This window comes from Buteo buteo, chromosome Z (genome assembly GCF_964188355.1).
Source record: "Buteo buteo chromosome Z, bButBut1.hap1.1, whole genome shotgun sequence".
Taxonomy (NCBI): Eukaryota; Metazoa; Chordata; class Aves; order Accipitriformes; family Accipitridae; genus Buteo; species Buteo buteo.
Window position 1 is genome coordinate 28,326,223 of NC_134204.1, and position 25,131 is coordinate 28,351,353.

The 25,131-nt window shown below is 41.6% G+C and overlaps 1 protein-coding gene across 12 annotated transcripts in view; it reads right to left on the bottom strand.

The window, feature by feature from the left end:
* Positions 1 to 25,131, bottom strand: part of ARHGEF28 (Rho guanine nucleotide exchange factor 28) — a 125,823-nt gene that overhangs the window by 46,808 nt on the left and 53,884 nt on the right. For all 12 annotated transcript variants that reach the window (XM_075021226.1, XM_075021224.1, XM_075021220.1 and 9 more), the window contains 3 exons: positions 5,954 to 6,084; positions 3,218 to 3,519; positions 637 to 781 (listed from right to left, as the gene is read on the bottom strand). In XM_075021226.1, the coding sequence (XP_074877327.1) occupies positions 637 to 781; positions 3,218 to 3,519; positions 5,954 to 6,084 (578 nt within the window). The remainder of the gene's footprint in view (positions 1 to 636; positions 782 to 3,217; positions 3,520 to 5,953; positions 6,085 to 25,131) is intronic.

Consider the following 25,131-nt stretch of genomic DNA (forward strand, 5'->3'; position numbering starts at 1 on the left):
TGTAAACATTTGCTGAAGATCAGATAAAGCTCTACAGTGGCAAGAAGTCTGTCTAACAAAAACATAAAGAATCCCTACAAACAAAAAATAACTCTATGTATGTGACTAAAGATTCAGAAACAGCACCATGGTCTAATGGAAATGAATGCAGCCAGGATAATTTAGAAAACCATAATGAAGAGGAAAGATTTGCACTGGTCAATGCACAAAACCCAAATGAATTTTCCCCGAGTCTAGCAATTGTTTTAAAACAGGCAGCAGGCTGGTTTTATACTTTACAAAGCTCTTACCCTTTCACATAATTACAGCTGGTTAAACATTTCCTCACTAAACATATCTTGGTTAGAAAATGCTGATTCACTGAACCCAAGATATTTCCTTCGAAACGATTCTGATAAATGATGCTTTTTTCAAAGCTGAATCGAATCTCTGATGGACCCTTCCCATGGCTTCTGCCAAGCCCGGCCACAACTAGGGAGCTCCAGCTCCACCACAACGCTGTGGGCGTTGCTCTCCAGAGGGACTAGCATGGCCAACTGGGAACTCATTTTTCCCCTTAAGATTCAGATGTTTCTCACATGTTTTCAATGATTTACTTAAAAGGAAAACAATGCAAACCAAGATAGCATCAAATACCTTGGGCTGCAGACTGGTAGATAAGTCCAATCCATCTCTGCTACAAGTCATGGCCTCTGAGGAGCCGAGGGGAGGGTAGTGAATGTGGGATCTGTCCGAAACACCTCCACTTCCACCGTCTACTTCAAGGTCATCGAGACTTGAACTGAAGCAGACAATGAAGTCTTTAATTCCCATGAATTCTAGTAATGATCCATCCCAACCTTAATGCAACAAGCAAAGATACTGCTGTATCATCTGATCAATGACAACACAAACCACCACGATTATGTCAGGTAAGTCACGTTCTGAGTCCCCTCACAGGTTTGCAGTCACCTGGTCAAGGTACTCAGTCACGCTGTACAGGACTCATCTGACCCAACCTTGTGGATCTGCAATAGCATCACCCACGATCATGCAGACTCCCACCACAGGCAGCCACTTCTGGAGGATGATATTCAGACCCATGTTCAGCATCTCCCTTAAAATGAAATGTTTTGTTCCACGCAGGTACCTGCCTCCCTGTATAGATGATAAGGAGAACTGAGACAACTAGCTCAGATTCCAGTATTAAGATATGTGGGTATATATGGATACTGGGTGTGTATTTGAAAGACATGATGTGGCTATTCACAGACATCTTTTTTCTACATCTGTGACTTGATGGAGGATGGAAGACAAAACTAACAAGAGAGACGAAGGAGGGTCTGAGTCAGTTTATGAAATTCATTTCAAAAGATAAAAACATATAGGACTATAAACTGAAAAAACTCTGGCTAAATCAGTATTTCAAACACCTAGAGACTATTTGATTGGCAAGGGTTCACAAACAGAAGAGTGCAGTAAGGTTTCTCAGCAGTACCAGGGTTTCCCAGAATGGGTCCCACTAGCTGCAAGAGCAAGTTCATGGTCTCTTCGTCAGAGTGACTGGAAGGAGCGGTCGACTGCTTGCCATAACATTCCAGCCTTACAACATAAAACTTTAAATTATGTGTGGTATTTCTAAATAGCAGAGTTCCTACCATGAATAATAGCACAACAATTCCTTCACACACCACTACAATTCACTTTGAAGAAGGCCAAATCTATCGATATTGTCCAAAACTACTTCCTTATTACACTTCTGGAGACCATCTTTTGCAATGTTTCTTAGTAATAGCCCATGTGACATCTCAGAAACAAGTTATTTAACTGCATTATCAGTTACTCTCACATTTTAAAATCAGAAAAGCAATACATGTCTATGTCAACAGACAAGCATACATGTCTTACTGGGGGTAACTTACCTGGGGAATTTTTCTGACATAAAAAGCTGGTTTAAAGATCTGCTGAGTAACTTGCCACATCACCTCAGATACTTCAAGGAAGATGCCAATGGAATTACATACTGATAGTCTTATTTTACGTGTAATATTTGGATCACTTACAGTTGACATATTAAGGTCAATCACATCTCTCTGAAAAATCATATAAGCTCTTAAAGCTCACATATAGGTACATGACCTAGGTCTTAAAAAAGGTGGACATATCTAAAAATGTATAGGAGAAAAATGTTTATAACAGAGAGGCAGAAGGTTTTTTATAGTAATCTACATAATATCCCCGTAGCTAGCAAAAATAAAAGGTTTGGAAAAGAACAACTCTTAGCCTGACGCTTGTTGTCTTATCTGCGTTAAAAGACTCCTCCTAGTGGAACTTCATAGTTGCATAAGAAACTCAAAATTAGGGTAGAGAAAATGTTATTGCCCACTTTAATCAACAACGGACAGACACTACTGCTTCCTTACTGTTTTCACATCGGTCTGATGCCCTACCTCCAACTAGTCCAAACACTCCTGAAATGTGGGAGACAGATTCAAACTTCCTCCTGTACATGAAGGAAACTATTTCATGTCTCTCGTATCCGTAGAAGCAGTAGAGCCTTTTTATTGACGAAATTTACTAATTGTTAAAAAAAAAAATAAATACATAGTTTCATCTTCCAAGCTCTCTGCATTCCTGAAGCCAACCAGTTCCCAGCATAACCTAAAGCCATCTGGAGGAGGGTCCTCAGACAACTGGCTCTGCTGGCAGCAAACCAGGAAAAGAGCAGAAAACAGTCTGAACCTATCAGAAATGCGAGCTGTACTGTTCATCTTTTGTGGTTAAAAAATATATGCCATCAGGAATAAGTTGGTCTTTCTACAGACCAGTGCAAACAATGGAAAGATTCCCAGAGAGTTCAACATATTATGGAATATTTTCTTAAGGGAAAATATAACTGAGGAAAAACTAGGGTGAAATTCTTGTTCCTGACAAAAATGCCATAATGGAAACTCTTACAGTGAACAGCTGATTCTTTTTTTTTAGAGAATACATACAAGAAGAAAAGGTATAAAAGTATAAATTTGCATTAAAAATGAATTTACTTGGAGGACACCCTTTATTTGTTAAAAATGTCTTCATAACCATTTTATGAAAACAGATCATTAGGACAATTTAAACATCAGTGATTTTACCTCAGTAGTAATATTTATTACTCCAGATTCTACTTCATCTTTTGAAATAAAAGGTTATCATAAATAATCCTGATTCTGGCCTTATCATCAAGTCAATTCCATACCTTCTTTTCTTCACATCAGCATAAAGTTGGCCCCGATCCTTAATAAAACCATGGCTTTTGAATGGAAGGTATGAATCTGCTCCATATGGATCAGAAGGTGAAACAGTATGTATTAAACCTGCATTTTCTCCATTCTTCACTGGCCTTTGATTTCCTTCATTTGGATCATATATATATTGGTCATTCTCCTCAAGGGAGGGAGATGAAGAGCTCTTAGACATGGGGATTGAGTTGGTGGGATTCAGACATGTTTCACTGCTGACACCATCTCCATGAACATAGCTAGCCTTTAAATCTCCAGCCTGCAGAGAAAAAATGAATGCTGGTAAGAGGCAGTAACAAGATATATTGTCAGGGAACAAGGACCAGATTAGTCTGCCATTTTATTTATTGTTATATGTTTTGCCTTTTTTTTCCCTATTACTTTTTACAGCACATGAACTGAAGGCAAGTTATATGGCTAAGAGATTCTAATCCTTGCATTACATTTTTCCATAATTAGAGTAGCAATGAATTGGTATTTGCAAGTCTAATGGATTTCTCACTCGGATTTATACCTTTCATTAAATGTATCAATTCATATATTTATAGCTTTTATTAAAAAAAAAATCCTTGAGTTGAGCAAAAAATATGCATAATACATTAGTGTGGGAGACACACAGAGGAGAATTCAAACTTTGTGCAATTTAATTTGGAAAAATCAGCCTACACATCATGCACTTTTAATTTTCCAGCACCAATTTCCTAAGCTTTGAGATAAATATATATGACCTGGAACAGAGGTTCTCCAGGGGACGAAGGGAAAGGAATCTTCATTTTTTGCCATCAAGCAATTATGGGCATGAAGCACCCCTTCTCTTGCACAAAGACAGAAAAGGAGTTGGGAATTATGTTTTCTCAGGTACAGGGATCAGGATTTAGACCCTGGTAACAAATAATTCTTTGCGCAACTGAGGTTGGATTCTCCTGTCAACTCTGCAGAAGATACTAAAACACAGTTTATTGTCAGTCTTTTAGTTAGATGCTACTGTTGTCTATTTAGACACTGAATAATACTGAAAAGTCACATGGCCAGTGAAAACACTCAACCTCCAAAAAGCCCCTGTATAAAAGCAAGCAGAAAGGAAGAATTGCAAGCATCTCCCCTGGTCTTTCAGATTGCTGACTTCCTCCTCTCTGGCCCCACTTGAGATGTGTTTTCATCCCCATTGTAATGATGTTTCTCTTAGTAAAGGACAGAAATAACTGCTGGCACATTTACAACAGCCCATATTTGTATTCAAAGATTTGGCGCGTGCAAGTCTGGAAGTACTTCTGTTGTGTTGTGCAGGTAAGATGCACGAAGGTAAAATGCTTCTCCCAAGTCTTATGCAGCTGTCCCTCCCTTCAAAGTCATTCCTGCCTGGGCAGTATTTCCCCTCAGCACCAGAGACCTCCTCCGGCAGCGGCCCCAGCTCCTGCTGCGTGGGGCTTAAGGAGAATTTGGCCCCAATCAGCAATTTAACAAAGATGAATGTGGCTATGCACTGAGCAAAGGTAAGTAATCCAAGCTGAAGGACCCCTCAGCAATATACTCCAGTTAACATCTGCATTTGTAATGCAGCTGCACTTCTGCAGCTCTGTCCTTCCAACCTGGATATTGTTAAAATCAAGGGTTCACAGGTTGCCTATATAGTCCCCTGCTAGTTGCTCACTCCTAGGTCATTATTTCATGCATCTCTCAGTAACCTTAGGTGCATTTTGAACATTCTGGCCTCTGACTGAAACTTCCATCTCAGCTGTCACAACGAGTTGGATCTGCAGTGAATGCAGTGGCTGAAGTGTTTCAGTGAATGGAAAAAAAAAAAAGGGGGGGGGGGGGAATCACACTTGTAAAATCTCAGCCACCTTCTAGCATGATGATCTGATCATTTCTTACTCCTACATTCCAACTTTCACCCCAGGCCGAGCCCACAGCAGATTACAAATAAATAAATCACTTCAGCCATCACTGAAACATAGCTACATGCCGCCAGAATTTGGTGACTGTTTACCTACACACAACCACTATACACAAGAGTTGGACTAGTCCTCCCTGCCCAACTTATGATATCTGAGTGTGACCATGGGAGAGGGATTTCAGGTACAACATGATGTAAAATATAATTTGGCCTGGACACTCTAGATTATCTCCAGTGCTGGTGACAAATAAATCAGAAACATGAATATTAAGTCAGGATCTCCAGTATCAGAATGCTCCATGCCAGTTGTAGGACATCAACTTCACTTTTTCACCAATATCTCATTTTTATTGAGCCTATAAGCTTAGCTATGAGCTTATAATTAACTTCTGAAATCAGCCAGCATCAGCAAATTTGGCTCTTTTGTGAATGTACATAGAATGCAGAAAATCTGAAATGCACATGAGCAAGTTACATTGTGTTAATGTCTCTTAGAAAGAAGCAAATGCCATTTAGCTCACAAACACACAGAAAAGAGAGTAAGAGCTGTCTTAGAGTTCTCCCTACAGGCTAGGGAGAACAATTCCTATCATCTACTGAATCTATTAAAAGGGACCTCATAAATGGGTTACAAAATACAGCTGAGAAGAGTAAGGTATTACTGTTTTTATTTTAAAGCTTTACTAATTGGCCACACACCACTGCTGACAGATCCAGAAGACCCTACTATCACACAAATAAGTTACTTCAACAGAAGACGATGAAAAATTTGCCAAAAGTTCAAACATAAGCTTACTTGATCTACTACCATGCAGTTTGCATATACTTCACCACTTCCACTCAGCATGGCAGAAAGTCTGGTTGCAGCAAACAAAGTAGGTGGAGCCTTGAGTTTCCTAAGAACATCAAGGGTAGACTGTCTCTGCTCTGGAAAAAAGAAATTGTGGAAAATATGCCATTAAATCTCAAACCATCTTCTTCTCATGTATATATATGGTCATAAAAATGGCAAAGTTAAACATTAAGCACCAAATCTTGGGATTTTTGAGTAATATTTGTGTGGCCACTCAAAAATCTGCCTATTTTGTAACTGCCTAACATTTGCTGTATGTTCTAAGAAGCCTATAGTTGACAAGACTCTAAAAGGTACCACAGAATCATTCACATTACTTAAAAATAAGTGTTCCTGTATTTTTGTTAGCAAAACCTTCTATTTTCCACCTAAGCTAGAACTTTGCAGAGATCTGTGGTTGCAGAAGTACATAGGACAAGATTTATGGGCTGGGATGAAGTATGCATGATTCTGGCCTATACATTAAATACCTACCATCTGATGCATTATATGAACAGAATACTGTTCAACTGCTGTCAAATAATGACTCTCCTAAAGCATTTGACCTACTAGGAGCAACATAAATACTAATTTTAAACCAATAAAGCAGATTACTGTTCTTAAAACAAAAAACAGTAACAAAATTGTGAGAGGGATATAAATAAAATACCACTGATAGTGCCTTTACAGGGTCACAGCAATCAATCAAGATTTGACCCATGAACAAGATGTTTGGGATTAAGACTGCATCTGATCTGCTTTTGGTACTGAAATGAGAAATTATCAGTCTCACCAGAAATCATTAACAGAAGTTCAGAGTTTCGTTTTCAATAGTGTGTTCATGACTGCAAATACTACAAAAAGTTGCATGGGCTGACTATTTCATGGCTTTGAGCAGCAGAAAACCTAACCAAGTGCTACAGAAACACTGTCTATCCTGCAGGCCCACTTCTCTTAAAGCTGCTTGTAAGTATGAAGAGCATGCACCAATCCAGCATTTGAGCCAGTAGTCAAGGCCTCATACTATCTTCTGATTGTAAAAGGAGCAAAATTTGACAAAGTGGAAACCAGTCTTGTTCTAGACTGTGTGAAAACAGGCTGAAAAAAAAAAAAATATCACAGTTGTAATGTAATTTTCCTTATTTTAAGATTCTGTAAGTCAACTAGTGCCATTGGAAGTGAACTGAGATAAACTAGCATAAAAATTATGTGATAAAGTATCATACCCAGCAAAATACCCAAAATCAAAACTCAATAAACTTAATTCCAGTTTGTCTGTTATTGAAAATCATGCAAAAAATCCTTCTTTATCTGTATCAGCAATTTATTTTTTTTCAAAGGTGGAAAGGAAAAGATACCACTAAAGACCTTCCCCACGCTATATTCCTAAAGCAATGTAACTACTTTTGGAAGATCACAGAATCATATAGCATGGTTTGTGTCAGAAGGAAACTTCAAAGATCACCTAGTCCAACCCCCCTCCCATGGGCAAGGACATGTTTCACTAGATCAGGTTGCTTAAAGCCCCATTCAAGATGCCTATGACCATCAGATTGCAAGAAAAGTTATAATGAAGAAATGGCACTGGATTAGAAACTACACTTGTCAAGGTCTGAGGCATTTGTTTCTTTGGAAAAAAAGTCCCGGACGACTGCCAAAACTGCAGTGCTACACCGCAGCTTTTATTTAATTTTAAGATGCTATCTCATAAAGCCCAAGAACAGTAAGCTCTATACTTAGAGAAAACTGGAAATTCCCATTTAGAAAAGGCACACTATGAATTATTTGGTTTCTAGTCCTGGCAGGCCTTGCGGGATCTCATACCATTGAAACATCCTTACGCTTTTCATTTTGCTTCTCGCTCCTGCAGGAACTTTAACATGATTTTAGTGACTGCCATCTTGAGAATTGCTAAAGCTACAAGCCATTTCCTTATGTTGGCCAAGATCCCAAAGCCTTTGTTTATAAATAGTATAAAAAGCATTGTTTTCTACAGCAGTTCATCAGACTTTGGCAGCTAAAATCATATGGAAATGGGATTTCGCAAAACTGGCAGTACCTTCTTGTGGCAAGTAAAGCTTTGCAAGGGCTGGTCTCAAACCAACAACCAGAAAGAAAAAAAAAAGTCAGGCTCTCCATTGCTTCTTGTACGCTTATTAGCTTCCCCAGTGCACACTCCCTCTCATATATGAACCCACTGGGTACAACTGGCAAGGGCAGTAGCTGGCTCCAGTGCTAGGCTGCAAAGGTTCAATACATACACCTGAAAAGCAGCCCATGCATTGGGGATTTCTGAATCATGGCATAAACCTGAGTCTATGGAGACACTTTCCCAGTCCCTGCTGCCAGGCTCTCTACAGTCAGCTAATGGAGTGCACTATGAATTACATGTCGCAAGCCAGAAACAACAAAATGCCCCTATTACTTCACATTTTTATTTATATAGCAACTTCTAATACCACATTTTACATTATTTTAAAATTCTGTAAGAGAGTAACGGCCTAAGTAACAAATTCTGAAGAAAGCTGCTGCAAATACAACAAGATATATCAGAATATGTTATTTGCAGTACTTTCTGTTGGCAAATCTATATTGATTATCACTGCTAAATGCTGTTATGTTTTTCTGGCAATGCTCCAGTCTGTTGTTAAAGGTGAGGCATCTAAATAAATATTCATTGGGGTTTTAAATGATCAGACAAAAGGTAGCAGGTTATTTTGGGCTTCACGTTGCAATATGACCCCACTGTACCTCCTTACTCTCACTCCACCACCCAATTTCAAACATGCATGAAGGGACAACTACATCAAACTAACTTTGTAACAAGAGAAGTATTTAAAGACTTCGCTGAATGCAGGGGAGAGCATTATTAATTACACATTGACTGTGCTAGTAACTTATTTCCACTGGCCAGGCCCACACAGTTTGCCAAGTGACAAAACTGTCGCAAACATCCACATCACACGCTGCATTCCTACAGCCCCACTAATTGACTACAGCCTGCCTTGCTGCCTACAAGTCATCTCGGTCTTACGGGGACCATGAGCAGACCTTCCTCCAGGTTAACATGGCAGCAGGTAATAGCTTGCTGCACTGGGTACCAGTAGTAATATGCAGCAAGGCTGTGCCTGCCTGAAAGATGAGGAGTATCTAAAAAATGCATTTTTAAACAAAATGTGTCCAAAACCTCCCCTACCCATTCAAAATGCTTATTCTCATTGCAGATGCAAAAAAACTTCAGCACAGCTTATGGGAAGACAGGTAAGACTGCCAGGGCAAACTCGCACTTCTTGTGAGAGTGCAGGTGTCCCAAAGAGTTTTATCTCTGAAAGGTGTCGGTAATGGACATCAAGATGCTTACTAAGGTAAAAATGACCCAAATACAACACAGCAAAATTGGCTTTGTTACTGAAACAACCCAGCAAGCATAGCTCACCAAGCTGATCATCCTGCCATAGCTGAACATTCTCTGACTGTATACTGTGCCAGGACCACCGAAAAAGAATAAAATGTCTCCTTTAGCAGAGCCTGTGGCTCTCTGCCATCTGCCTGGCAAACAGTCCAGAAAGATGTATGCGTTATTTAGATGTAGGTGAACAAAAGCCACAGTGCTGGGAAGGATAATCTCCAAACATGGATAAAATAAAAAGACCTTGACCAATGAATAAGTAGGCACATGTTCTCTACATCTTCTGTAATGTTGTCATCAAAGTTATACAGCAAAGGCTGCACATTTTACCAGGCATAAAAGCTTATAAAAATACATTAACTTTAAAAAAATCACATGATCATCAGAGCAATAATTCAAAATACGCTTTATGTTGTTGTAAGAAAATGTATAGCCTTGAATGACCTGTGTTGGAAAATGGCAAGAACATAACTCTGACTGGTTTTCCACAAAAATCAAAACTTAAAACGTTCTATGAGAGAGCACACAGCAAAAGAGAAGTGAAATACATCAATGTGACCAAGCCAAGAGCCAGGAAAGAAATTACAAATTCCCTTCTCTAGATACAATGATTAGTCTTCAGACAGCTCATCACATTTACCCCCAGCAATGTGAGCAGGGGTTAATGTATAACTTGAAGTAAGAGAGCTATGAAGTCAGCAAAAAATCCAGACAGCTAAGTTCATGGGTCATGCAGTACTGCAGAAATACTCCTCTAAATCCAGAAATGATCATCTGAATTTGGAGAAAGACCACCACACGTTCCTGGTGAGAGGCCAGTCAAAGTGACATGCAGGTCTATAGATGTGGACCACACAACCAGTTTCAATGAGGGACCTGCATCCCTTATTCAGGTGTCTCGGTGCTTCAGTCAGATGGTGCAACTACTCATACCAGCAAAATTAAGCAAGTATATAATAACAGCATCACATGGAGGGTAAAGTGAGGCTTTGAAGTGCTGTTGCCATAAAGACAAACATTTAACTGTCCTAAATCTATGGAGTGGAAACCAAAGCACTGCGGTTCCTACATACTGCGTGGTGAGGATCAGGCATCTGGATGCTAGAAATTATACCATCATGTTCAAGATGTAGTCCTAAAGTAGCCACTAAGAAACACTAAGGATAAAGACACGTCAGTCACTGACTTTGATCTTTGTCACCTAAATGTGAGATGCGAGAAAACATCCCTTTCCAACATGGAATTCACAGCCCTGACCTCCCTCCCTGAAGCAGGCACCTTGCCTACTATACAAATGAATATACAAACAGAAATAGGTTAGTGTCTCATTTTATGCCACAGCACAACAGAAAAAGTACTTTCCCAAGATATGGGACAGTCCGTTCCGATTCCTACCTCTGCCCAAGTGGACTCGGCGCATAACTCCCACCTCCCAGCACAGTGGGACAGTCTTGTTGGAGGCATATTCTCAGCACCCCTGAACGTTGTCAAAGCTTCCAAAAAGGCTCTGAGAGTCACTGCCTCTGAACAGGTAAGATTATGCAGCACAAGAGGAGGGGAGAAGAAACCTGCTTTATGGCCATTTCACATTAAACAGCAAAATAAATACCATTAGGGGTCTTGCAGCAAGGAACAAAACTTAGATCCCCTCCCCAGCCCAATCACTAAGACACAGTCATGTTCATATTCGCTGTTGAGCCTAATTAACCTCTAATTATGGCATGCACATGCAGCCCCAGCAGGAGGGAGGGAGTCTGCAATGCATGGCCCCGAAGGTGCGCAACCTGAGCTTGGCTCCTGCCAGTCCCAGGAGTTCAGGGGGAGGGCAGAGGCTCCACCACCCAGTCTGAGAGGTCCCCAAGCAGGGACAAAAGCTGACCTTGGGGGACGCAGGGAACTTAGAATCTGAAAACACTGATGCATATGGTGCAAAGTGGGGTGTGAGACTTTCCGCTTCGGACTCTCCCACTGGAGGTCTGCACATCTTCCCCTGCCTCCCAGGGGGAGCAACCCCAGACCAGGAAACCAACAGCCTGTGGGTTCAGAGAGGAAGGGAGGAGGCTGACATGTCATTGCCCAGATCAGCTGGAGCACCCAGCGCAGGTACACAACAATGACTTCACGACTTTTGGGGTGGGGAGGAAGAATCCCGCACCGCTTCCTGCCGGGCACTACAAGTCTCTTCTTCACTGAGACCTGAACTCCTGCACGAGGGAAATGCAGCTCCAAGGCACGTACCCCACACCTGCGTGCCAGGATCAACAGGCCGTGTTCGGGTACTACCAGAAAAAAACACAGAACATGAGCGTAGATCACGAGCCTGCTGTACCCCTGCAGAGGCACTTCTCCCACCCTGTGGTCAGCCAGGATTTCAATTCCCCAAGCACAAGTGAACCCTTGGACTTTACCACTAAAACATGCACATGCACCCAAGAGCACCTTCTTGCTGCAACAAACCCACATATATGGTCAGCTGTGCATACAAGCCACATGTCTCGGTATACTATTAACACGGATGGGAAACAAGATGCAATACTATAACGTGCAAGCGCCAGATCTGTATACAGTTCTTTACGACAGGTGAAGCATTAAAAAAAAAAAGCTGTCTAAAGGTAAAATAAATAACAACAAAAGTGCCATCAAGGATGGGTACGCAGCTTTACAGCATTTACAGATAAAACCGAGTCCTAATGACAAATGGAAAGAACACACACGATGCAACTTGCAACCCATTTCATCTTCTTTGCAAATTGCATGTGCCTCCATACACATTGCAGAAACTCCGATGCGCTTGGGACATATTAGATTTCCCCATGAATAAAAGTAAAAAGTTCATAAAGTGTTCTGCATGTTAAAGTGTGGATTCTGTACACATTTTTCACTCTAAAACTAGGTCAAAATCTCAGTCTGTGTAAACACAATTCTCCTGGCTCATTGACTTTAATGACACTGATGGATCTTAGTTCCCTGATTTGGTTTTTCCCCTTTCTGAAACACAAAAAAGCAATTTTATGGAAGGAAGCACAGATTACATTTTTTGCCATTCTCTTCATTTCTTTGCTTTTAAATGTAGTAAAAATTTATCTTTCCTCATTAAAGCTTTCAATGATAATTCTTCCTAACATAAACTTGCTGGTCAGTGCCTTTCAAGCTCCTTAAAACCCTTTTTATCATACTGACAACATTTATAATGCTTACCTCCCAAAGACTACTCCACAAAGGAGCACAATGTCTAACTGTGCAAAGACAGTAACTGATCCTGCCACCAAAGAGAGTAACTGACTCTTTCGCTTTGTTTTACAGAAAGCAAAAGATTTCCCTCTTCATTCTGGTAAGATTTTTGTACACAATTAAAAAAAAAAAAATCCTGTTAGGTTTTGAGGCATATTTGAACTACCAAGTTGTCCCTAAATGAAAACAACTGTAACCAGCAGAGCTTTCTGCAGCCACTGCTGTGCCGTGCAGCTCCCGGGGTGTCAGAGCTGCTGAGTGAGAGCTACACATGCAACCAGAAGAAAAAAAAGACCTAAGAGAGTAAAGACATAAAAACAATTTTAAAGAACAGTACATCATTTGGAGAAAACACTTTCTTCTTACTTAACAAATTCCAACACCGTTATCTACAAAAGCATAACCAACAGTGAGGTAGACTTTTGATAGAAAGAAAATCCACTTCATGCGAGCTGTTTATAGCCACCTGCACACAACCAGACAATGAAAAGGAGGCAGAGCTATTAAGTGAGAGTCATTTAAAAGAAGACAGCTTTTTCTACCTGGTTTGGATGCCCTTCTTCGAATCCTCATTTTAGGTAAGGAAGGCCAAGAGTAATTAAAAGGTGAATCAGAGTCTGAGTCCATTTTTGTGCTAAATAAACAGAAAGTCGATTCCCAAAGTTGCACTTTGTTGTTCTCAATAGCAAGTCAAGTCTAAGAGTGATGTAAAATAAAGGAATGGACAAAGAAGGATCAAATTGCCCACTAAACACAGGGGAGGGAGAAGCTGTAAATGTTTGCTCTCTTCAGGCGTCCAGGCATGTAGACAGCTCAGGCTGCAAATATTAAGGCAGAAGCAAGGAGGTTAAAGTATGAGAGCTTCGAGTGGAGCTGTTGCATCGTGGTCCAAAGCTATTTGAAAGGTCACTGTGTGCCAATGAATCATTAACTCACCTTTCCATTTTGATGTAAATGAAAACAATAGGAGCCAAGTAAGGAATGAGAAAATACTTCTCAAAAGTAAACAAACTATTGCAGGCTTTTTCAAAGCTTTGTTTCCATGTTAAAAGTGGGGTTTACAAGGACTCTCAAATTAAGGACAGGCAAAATGCTGGAATTAAAGAAGCCAAAGAGTGACAGTAAGCTAAGAGCATTAATCAGTCTTCTGGACCCTATATTACTGCAGAGCAATACCCCTCCTCTCAGCATTTACAACTTTGGCAGACCTTGGAATGTTGCAGCTGGAAAAGCAGTGATAACCTACTTAAAATCCGTCGCTCCCATCTTTCTAGCCTAAATGAGCTTAAAGCTTAAGTGTTATAAAGCAAGATTACACTGTCATTAGAGGAGCTCTCCTTCCAATAATAGTTAGTCTGAATAGTATTTTCTCCTTCACACAGTCACCAAGTTAGACAGTGAATCGTAAGGATTTTGTAAAGCTGGCACCCTTACAGCTCTGGTCTAACCTCACAGCAATGCACAATACAGCTAGTGACTAATTTACAACAAATCCTCCATTCTTATACAGTCTCCCTGAACAACTCGTAGGCAATTAGTATTCAGTAGGAACTCATTATCCCTTCCCCCAACATCTTTACACTACAGAAACTACATTTTTTTTAAACACACTCAAATGTGGCTATACAAGAGCTAATACAAAAATAACATGTCCACCGTTTCTTAACCAACTCCACCAAACATTTGTTTTTGTTACCCCACAATGTATGTGTTTTTGTATTCCACATAAAGGAGGAGAGGGAATGTGGATCAGCTTAAATGTCAGTTTTTGGAAGATGATGACAAGCTTGTTAACATTCCTTACTTCACTTCAATTATTTTTCAGGCTGCTGAGGTCGGCAGCGCTACTTCTGTATTATGTTTCAAGTGATTCCTCAATCCACATTTCAGTCTGAGATAACAATGTATTTGTTGAAAGAAAATAATGTAATTCAAATGCAAATTTAATTCAAAACCCATTAGAAAAATATCTATCAGGTTTTCAGGGATAAAGTAATTATTATACAAGCACTTCATAAAGTGCACAAATTACATAAAACACAGTTGAAACACATCATTGTTCTGCCCTTCCCTTAACTGAAGTTCTGCCAGCTTTGTTAGGCCTGAAAAGAATAATTCGCCCCAGATGCTGGAAGCCTTAGACTTTCACTTTAAATATTAGACACTCCCATAGACTTTGTTTGATTTATATATATAATTAACAGCCCCAGGGAATTACAACAGACAATGGATGACTGAAAATACAGAGAGGATATAAATCCATGCTTTAAGCATCCACTTCAAAATACCTTCACTCCCTGGAATGTCAGGTTCAAATTGCACTGATAAATCCCCTGGGCATACGGGAATGCAGGCGTTGACGTACACCTTCCCACCTGCACACCATCCAGGGCACTTGCCTGTCTCCCATCGTGGCCACGGTTTGAAAGAAAAGGAAAGGACAGAGCATATTTGTTGGATAACTTGCTTGCTTAGGAAACGTCTTCCCAACTGCTCCAACACAAAAGATTTCCTCTTTATGCAGCAATTTTCCCTACCCAAGTGTGCTCTCTCACTCAGCGGATGTATTTAACACCAACCACCATAAAGTCTTAATTTCAGATGTATACAAAAGGCAGCACTCCATGGGCGAACAGTAATTTACATTTAGAGCGAGCTGTTTTACACTGGCTTTAAAATTTCTCACCTTTTGATTTTAGCAATTATTCCTTCGTTCTACTTTATGAGAAATGGTAAATTTTGCTTATTTCTGTAAGATCTCCATTTGTGCATCTTTTCCATAAATTGACCGAATCTGGCTTTTTTCACTTATACATTCAACTAAAATACACTTACTCACTCCCATTGGTCTTCCTGGACTTCTGTTTAGTCCAGGGAGGAATAACTAGAACCGAACAAAACACTCACAATGCGGAAATGCAGCCAATGTATTTAATGGCATTAAAATACTTTACATGCCGAGACATTTACTGTCCTGAATGACCTCTGTACACTGCATAAATGTTTTCACTGACTGCTCAGTTATTGCCTGCTCCCTCCCTTAAACTAGCAGCTTTCATTTAGACCTTCTAATACAAATGAGTAATTAAGGATTGTTAAATAATTTTTCAACAGCAGCCCTATTACATAACACTTGGAGAATCCAGCTACTAAATTTCTGCTGTGACAAAAACCTGATCATGTACTCCTACAATTTAGCCTCTGCTTCTTGGCCAAGTTCTTAGGCTTTTCACCCGCTTGCTGCAATCTCCCCTTGAATAGGATCTTGCACGGGAATTTGTCAATGGCAGTCTGAAAGCGCAGATAAATTATTAACCTTAACCCCTATTTCTGAAGGGTTAATTGAATATCACTCACTTTATTTGCTGTGTTCGGGCCTTGTGAAAGATTATTTTTTTCTAGTTTGTAAAACTCCTTTATGCAGCCATGAAAGACCTCATGCTGTTTTTTGCCACAAAGAAGGGCTTTGCCTTAAAGTCTTTGGCTAAAAATATTTTTCTTCCCCATTCTTGCACTTTGTAGGATGATCCAACGCACTTTTCACCTGCCACTCTTTGTTTCCAAAGTGGGGCATTTGCATGCAGCTGGCACAGAGATCTGGCAGCTCATGAGATAAAAGGTGCTTTCTAGCTGAAAAATATTAACCTTACTCTCCACTGAAAAATTGTTTTCAATTATGTATAACAAGGTATAGATGTGAAGATAAAGAACAAATGGGGGTTTTGTGTGCATTACCTAAGGCTAATGCTTTTGATAAATAATGTAATGCCTTAAATTCTTTCACCCAGTGCTTGCCAAAACACATCCGTATGATATGTTTTTGAGAGATATTACAGTCTATTGTCTATTGTCTGACTATTCCCGTGGCTCGTGGCAAGATGGAAGGAAGCAGAGGAATGTCACTAGCATCCGCAGTCTCTGTGGAATGGCACTGTCACCTCCCCAGCACAGCCCCGCGGCACTGAGCGGGTGGGCTCCTTCTCCCCAAACACCTCTAAACCATGGGCTGGCAGCTTGCTCTCTCAGGCAGACCAGGAGACAACCCCTCTGGGTCCAGTGCCCCTGTACTGGGTTGTATCGGCAAGGTTTGGGGAGGGGGGGGGGGGGTTGGTTACAGGGGTGGCTTCTGTGAGAAGCTGCTGGAAGGTTCCCCCATGTCCGACAGAGCCAATGCCAGCCGGCTCTAAGACAGACCTGCCGCCAGACAAGGCTGAGCCCATCAGCGATAGTGGTAGGGCCTCTGGGATCACATATTTAAGAAAGGGAAAAAAACTGCTGCACAGCAGCAGCTGGGAGAGAGGAGTGAGGATATGTGAGAGAAACAGCCCTGCAGACACCCAGGTCAGTGAAGAAGGAGGGGAGGAGATGCTCCAGGCACCAGAGCAGAGATTCCCCTGCAGCCCGTGGGGAAGACCATGGTGAGGCAGGCTGTCCACCTGCAGCCCAGGGAGGTCCACGGTGGAGCAGATCTCCACCTGCAGCCCAGGGAGGACCCCACGCTGGAGCAGGTGGGTTCCCGAAGGAGGCTGTGACCCCGTGGGAAGCCTGTGCTGGAGCAGGCTCCTGGCAGGACCTGTGGATCTGTGGAGAGAGGAGCCCACACTGGAGCAGGTTTTCTGGCAGGACCTGTGACCCCGTGGGGGACCCACGCTGGAGCAGTTCGTGAAGAACTGCAGCCCGTAGGAAGGACCCACATTGGAGAAGTTCATGGAGGACTGTCTCCTGTGGGAAGGACCCCACGCTGGAGCAGGGGAAGAGTGTGATGAGTCCTGCCCCAGAGGAGGATGAACTGGCAGAGATAACGTGTGATGAACTGACCATAAACCCCATTCCCTGTCCCCCTGTGCCGCTCGGGGTGGTAGGTAGAGAATCCGGGAGTGAAGTTGTGCCCGGAAAGAAGGGAGGGTTGGAGGGAAGGTGTTCTGAGATTTGGGTTTATTTCTCATTACCCTACTCTGGTTGATCGGTAATAAATTGAGTTAATTTTCCCCAAGTTGAGTCTGTTTTGCCCATGACGGTAATTGGCAAGTGATCTCTCCTGTCCTTATCTCAACCCACAGGCCCTTTGTTATATTTTCTCTCCCCTACCCAGCTGCGGGGGTGGGGAGTGATAGAACAGCTTTGGTAGGCAGCTGGCGTTCAGCCAGGGTCAACCCACCACAGCTCCCTCCCCAGATGGAGAAGGGATGTACATGGGAGGGAAAGCAGGGCTACCGACTCCAGAAACAGGGCTGGAGAGGGTCACTGTTGGACACAGGTGAGAGAAGAGCTGCCTGAACAATGGCTCTTTCAAAAATTCCTTGCCCAGTTTGCTCTGGGCAGAGTCTGACCTGAAATAAGAGATGAAGTTCATTCCTTCCAGCTTGGTTCTGCCTCAGGACCAGCAGAGCCTGCAATCATTTCCCAAAGCTGCAGAGAAGGCTCTGACAAGGAAAGATGGTGTAGAAAGGGCTAGGTGATCTTCTCCACCAGCATCTGTGACCCACAGGCACACGTGGCTTTCCCACCTTCTTCACTCCATTGTTTTTACTAATTAGAGCATATCTTCCCATAGAGAGGATCAGCACAGACAAAAATCTGATCTTTGTACACAGAAAAAATACCTGCATTACCCTATATTAGACTTAACAACTGTGTTGAAAACTCAGCAAATGTGAATTAAAGGCAATTAAAAGCAAAATGCTACCAACCAGATCCCAGATACCAAGTACCCACCAACTCTTAACACTTTCCACCTGCCCACAATGATGACATGATGGCTGTGCATACTGTTGTCAGCAACAGCCTCACAGGTCTCATAGGATAACTTGTCACACACATTATTTTTACTACTTCTCTACCAAAGATCTGGGTCTTTCTTAGGAAAGTTTATACTGGAATAGTCAGAAAAACTTTGCCACATCACTATTCTCCCACTCTCCCTTCCCCAAATCATTGATGAACCAATCATTGAAAAACACAGAACCAAGCCCAGATCCTTAAGATCTTGGTCGATGACCTCCCACCTTGTTTTTATGATCTTCCTTATTGCTAAATTTCTGATGGGTCATTCACGCATTCAGTTTAGGGAACTGGCTCATTTATTTCCATATTTTGTGAACAGAGGCCTCCCACAAGTAACACAGCAGTTTGGGATTTAAACTGTTCAGCAGTGGATCCCAAAAGGTCCAGGCAGGCCATCATCACTGCCCGACGTACGACAGTGTTTGGTGGATTCCATCTCTCTCACTAGTGCTCTGCGGCAGGCTCCCCATCCCACATCACCCCCAGGAGGACAGGGCTAGGAAGGGCAAGGAGCAGGGCAGGGGAAGGAGGAACAGAGAGTTTCTTGCACTGCACACTTTCCATTCCAAATACACCTGCTGTCCACCATTTCAACCCTAACGAAGCCACAGATTTCAACAGGATGAAAGATAATTAGTGCTCAGCATCACAGACCCTCTTCCTCCCACTACCAGTTTAAAGTGGCAGATTCTGCTCTCCCAGAAAAGCTTAGTCCTGGGTAAATTCAGGTGTCAAACCTAGGCCCATTCTGACATGAGATTAAATGGCCCTGACCCCCCCAGACCCCAAAACTCCCACTCGCACCTCCCCTCATGCAGGTGTTCTCCACTCTTCCATTAAACAGCTGATGATGGAACCCACCCACACTAGAGACCCCTTTTCTGTAACAAGTGTCTCCTATAGATGCTGTGTAGACAGATACCAGAAATATTAATGAAAAGTACAAAAGAACAATACAGTACTATAAATTTGGGTCAATTTTTCATTGACTTATTTGTGCAGTTTTTTGGACACTAGCCTGGAAATGAACACAGAACAGCTGCTGCCTTCACAGACACACTACTGAGAGCAGCAGGCCACCCTACCCATCTCCAAAAACGCTGTGCTACAGGCCCCCAAGTTTACTGAAACAGTGCACAGTGATGGCAGGCTGCAAGAGAAGCAGAATCAGTTTGTGTGCACCAGTTTCTGGATTGCTTTAAACTAGACTGCCAGTCCAAGAGTTTTTATGCTCCACTGCATTTACCGCCTCATGGATATATCCTTTTACCAACCCCAGACAGGGCACATGGAATCATGGTGCTGCTGCAAACCACCCAGACTGAGAGGTGACTGTGCTGTCTGAATTTATGCCTAACTCCTCACTATTCCCCTGCAGGTATATTCCTAATTACAATGTGAATTACAAAATTAATATTTAATGCTGTCCTTTTAATGTTTTCTTTGAAACCAGGGTGACAACTCCAGTTAGAACAGCTATAATGAGAATAACACTTTCATGCTAAAAATACCATGTTCATGACAGTCAATGAATGAGGCATTATCCTTCAAAGAGCTATTAGCAATACTTACCTCTTTTGAAAAGCAACTGTTTCTAAGTGCTGGTACTTAAATCTTGCTTCTCTGATAATCTAAAAAAGCAATGCACCTTTCAAAATTTAAGAGAAACAGATTTGCATGAACTATACTAGTACTGCAACTTGGAGGACACCCATAAGACTGGGATGAAGAAGGGCTCAGAGTTTTTACAAAATTGAGGCAAAAACACGACCTCTGCCCAATCCTGACTCAATGTAGGTCCAAAGAGCCGGTGAGCATACACAGTGCATTATCTCAGGCTTTGTCCCAAACTCTTCATGTTGTCCAGTTCACTGTCCTGCTGTCAGGATTTCACAGCATTCCTCTGACTCAGACCTTTCTGATGTCTGGTTCATGACTGATTGCAGACTTGTATTTTTTTTCCTTTTTTCACCACACCATTCACCTGATGTGGTTTAGGATAACAAGCTCAATTTAGGATAACAAACCCATTAATACTACTTTCACGTGACAGCGGTCGGTATGCCCTGACTCTTGAAACAACCACCAAGTACTTCCAACAAAGTACATAAAGAGATAATTTGCCTAAATGCTCTCCTCGTCCAGTATCTATTCACATCAAAAGACTAGCTGGAATATGCTGTACAAATGCAGACAGGAAGCTCATTGCTTTTTGTCCCGCACCCTGATGAAAAGCTCCCTTGAGTTTATTTGCAAAAGCTTGAGAACTAAGGGCTAGAGTCAATAAAAATCTCTTCCTGGGTTCAGCTCCGTGGAGGCCTGCGCGAGCCCCGGCAACACGGAGAGCGTACATGGCCTCACATGAAAGCTAACCCAAGTTTGACTTGGGCCTCGCTTCTACTGAAGTTTCGCCAATGACTTGGTTGTTGAGTCTACACTTACACTGGCAGCCTGCACGGCCAAAAAGTTCACCAAAGACCCATCTCGTTAAAAAAATCCATTTTTCCATGTTCCAGGGAAGACTTCAAGGGAAGGACTGCCTCTCAAGGAGGAAGAAAGCTGAGAAATGTGTTCATGTGTGCACTTGCAAGACTATGACTGTTTTCTTCACAATGTATTTCTGGATTATATTTCACATTTAAAGAGTAACTTGACATCAGATATATCCCAGATTGTTTATTTATGTTAGTGTGAAATGAGACCAGCCAGAAGACAGCCAAAAGAGCTTATTTAAACATCAGGGGAAAAAAGCCTCTTTTGAAGGATTACTTTGTTGAGCAAATTTGTTTTGGATTTTAGGCAGAGGAGGAGGAGAAGTTCTGGGAAGCCAGACAGCACATGTTTGTAACTTGTTCATTTTTCTTTCTGTCTTCCTTTTGAGGTTAACTTGAATTATAATGTCTCAGAAAATCAAGAGTGGAGGAAACTCCAAGAAACAAGAACAAGCTTGTTTTAGTGCTTAATGCTGCTTCTTCCAGATTTGTCCATTGGTTTTTAATTAAGCTCAGTACAGACTCACATCCCAGGAAGACTTTACTTCCTACATCTTCTGTAGCTCTCAACTGTTCTGCAGTCTTCAATATTTAGCTGTTTATAGACAGTCCAAACAAATGAGAATATGTTTTATCTACTGAAATAAACTACTGACATGTTTAAATGTTGTTTAAAGGTTGTTTCTGGCGGAACTCTGACAGATCAACCCAAAGTTAAGTCTCTCTTCTGCAAGGTGCAAGGAACCATGTAAAGGTTTTGCAAAAGTAGAAGCAGCAATATAAAGATCTCTGAAAGCTGCAGTAAAAAAGGGCAGAGTGCAATTGCCACAGTCATTAGCTGCAGCAATAACACTGCAGTTTTCTTCAACTATTATTTTTCTCTGCAATTTTCAGACCACCTACCTTTCAACTAAAAATGAGGTTTTAAAAAAGCCTCCTTTACCACAAACTGACCTTTCAGAACTTCTTCGGCACAACCAGTCTGAATATTTGCACATCTCCCATCACCCAAGTATTGCAGTGCCTCTTTCTCACCTCACTCTCTATGGTGTTCCTTGTTTCAGGTGAAAAACTGAGACACAGGGAAAAGATAAGTGACATGCCCAAGGTCCTACTGTAAATCTGTTAAGGAGAGACACTGAAGCCAAGGTCTGCAGCTCCTGGACTAGAAATGCTACGGCTGCATCACCCAACCTCTCTTAACGCATACATAAGCAAAAGGTAGGATTGAAAGCTGCCAGGAAAAGATAAAAATGACCACAAACAGAAGAGATCTGAATAGTCTTAATCACCAGACTCTTGTAACTGTCTCAAATAGGCAACACTTAACATGTAACTTTCACTTTTATGTATCAATAACCATTACATTGTTTCCTGTAGTTCCAGTGTCAAAACAGGCACACCTTGACTCAAAACACTTCCAAATGCAAACATGCTGCCCACCAAAAACCAAAAGCAAATGAACACTAAAAAAGGAGCGAAAGATGTGACTGCAATAAGTAGAAAAATTAATCATTTTACAGACCTAACAAAAACTGCGCAAAGGCAGGACTCCAGACAGAAGGACAGTGCTATTTTCTATCTTAAAACAACCCACCTTTTTAAGTTTTACCAACCAAGAACAAAACAGAAACACTGAAACCAGATTTTTCTGCAGATTACAGTGCAGCCCTACTGGTTTACACAGAGAAGAAGATCATTATGTTCTGTTCCTTAAACTGATCTATGGTTAAACAGGGACTTCTGTGGAACCATGAAAATCAAAGGGCAGACTCTACTAAAAATGTTTTGTAGCTGCCTGGTCACATACAGTGAACTGCCAAAAATTTGGCATCAGTATTTTTATCTCTTGAAGTGCAAAACGTGGCTTGCAGAACTTTTTCACCGCCAGCAGAGCAAACAGAATAGATGAGACAGACACCACTAGCTCATTGGCACTGTAACTAGGAGAGCAGGGAAAATATTTTGAAAAATTAACATCATCCTGCCTTCCTGAAGTTTAGGGAAAAAAAAAAAGCTATATTTCCTTGGAAGAAAAACTGGGGGTTAGATTTTTCTTATTGGAAAAAAGAAACTTTTGCAGCTGTATAAATGGCCTTGTGAACATCCTCTTTCCAAACCAGCTATGCAAAACAGGAAGGATTTATAAATGTTTAAAAACACATGCCCAGCTAACACTGTCACATGCCCAGCAGTAACAGCATTCAGCTGTCACCTCCTAAACCCCCTCCCAAAACATACAGCGTTGCAGACTCTGAGGATGACAATGCCTGGCAATAATACATATCCTTAATATTGAAAGGAAAAAAAAGTCTTTTTTTTTGTTGCTTTCCATTTTGTTTCTTTCATTCACTCTCCCCAACTGGATACTGTTTTTGCCTCTCAATCTTTCCAGTGTGTTTTGTTTCAGTGAAAATAAAAGTATTTTCTTCCCCCCTCCCCCGCCCCCAACCACAAAACAGATCTCTAACAATTTCCAGGGGAAACAGAGAGAAGGGGAAGAAGAGTGGCAGGTGTGACTAGCACTGAACTCAAGAGTCTCCATATAATCCCCTATTCAGCCTGGTCTAACATCCTGTTGTGCCCCACAGTTTACTTCTATTCCTTCAATTCTTGAATATGGCAAATGCAAGAACTATCATCTGTAGTTTATGTGGCTTCTTATCGGGCCACCCCCACCCTGACACTCACAGCAGTGGGACCCCAGGGGCTCTCCAGAGCAATCCTGGAGGACAAGAAGCCTCTTGAGAAAAAAATTGAACTGAATTCTTAAAACTGAACTACAAGACTCAAACAGTGCCTAAAGGAACCAGGTCCCAGCCCAAAGATGAAGACAACAGGGAGCAAGGACAGCTGGTACCCTCTTAGCATCCAACTGACTGTTGCGAGCATCCCTGCAAAGGTACTCCCAAAACTCTGTTGGGTATGGGGAAAGAGCCAAAATAGTCAATATGCTTGAAAGGGCAGGCTGGGGAATAAAACAGAGAGCAGCAACAGCAGAGCCCTTCTAGGAGCCAACGCTTCTTCAAAGGTCCCTTCCAACGCAAACCATTCCATGATGAGACTGATTTTTGGTAAAGGTGTCTAAAAGCAAGAACCGCATGGAAAAAGAAGCGAGATGTGGAAGTGGGGCAGTTTGTACCCATTCAAAGAGTACTCACATTCTCGCGCTTAGAAGTCCTCTTTGATTTACGCATCCAACTTCCTAGTGAGATTCCAGAGTTTGCTCGTTTCTATTCATTCTTCTTCACTCAACCCCCCCTTAGCTGTTTTCCCTCTTGCTCTCCCCCACTGACAACCATTTCCATTTCTCTCCTTATTCCCCACTGTGTGCTTTTCCTGCCAAAAACATCACTGTTTAACAACATTCCCAAGCAAACAATTTTTTGAAAGTAATTTAAAAGAATCCATGGTAATAAAACTACAATAGTAAGCAATATGGTTATACGAGTCAGGTTAGAACATACGTGGATTTCTACGTTAAAATAAACCAACAAAACCAGCTTAAGTCAACTTATAAATTTCTGGTTGTCACCAAACTCTATTTCCATCCTTCCACTTCCCTCCCCACTTCCACCTTTTATTGCACGCCTGATAGCCCACTCACTCCCCAGCCTGCACTTCAGCCCCATCAGATCTCACATGCAGTGCTGACTGGAAGCCCTCCAGGCCCTGCTGAGGTCAATGGCAAAATCCCATCCGATGTCTATGTTATGAGCGTTTCAGCCAGCTTGCGTATGTAACTGAGAGATGGGTAAGGAGAGCCCATGGTGCAGCCGGCAGTGAGTCCATGCTCCAGTCCATACGTAGGGCAACCAAATTCTCAGTTACGGTGTCGTACTTCTAATACAAGCAGACCCGATTTCGCTGCAGCTTCTCCACAAACAAGTCAACTTCTTAAATGTACTACAAGGTAATTAGAATTTAGGGAAGAGCAAGTGAGTTGGGTTTTTTTCAGGTAAGAGGTACAACAGGGAATTTTTCTTAGTTTAAGAAGAGCCGAGCCTGTGCTTAGGACAAAAAGTATTTATATACACTTGTATATGTACAGATATATGTATTCCTACACATTTATATCAATATTTATAATTTTACTTTATACATACATAAGATGCCTACGAAAATACATTCAAATAAAATTTTAAGCACCTAAATCTTGTTCGAAGTTGTATGCAAATTCACCATTTTTTTTTCACCCAAAAGCTCCTCTAAGAATATACACTCTG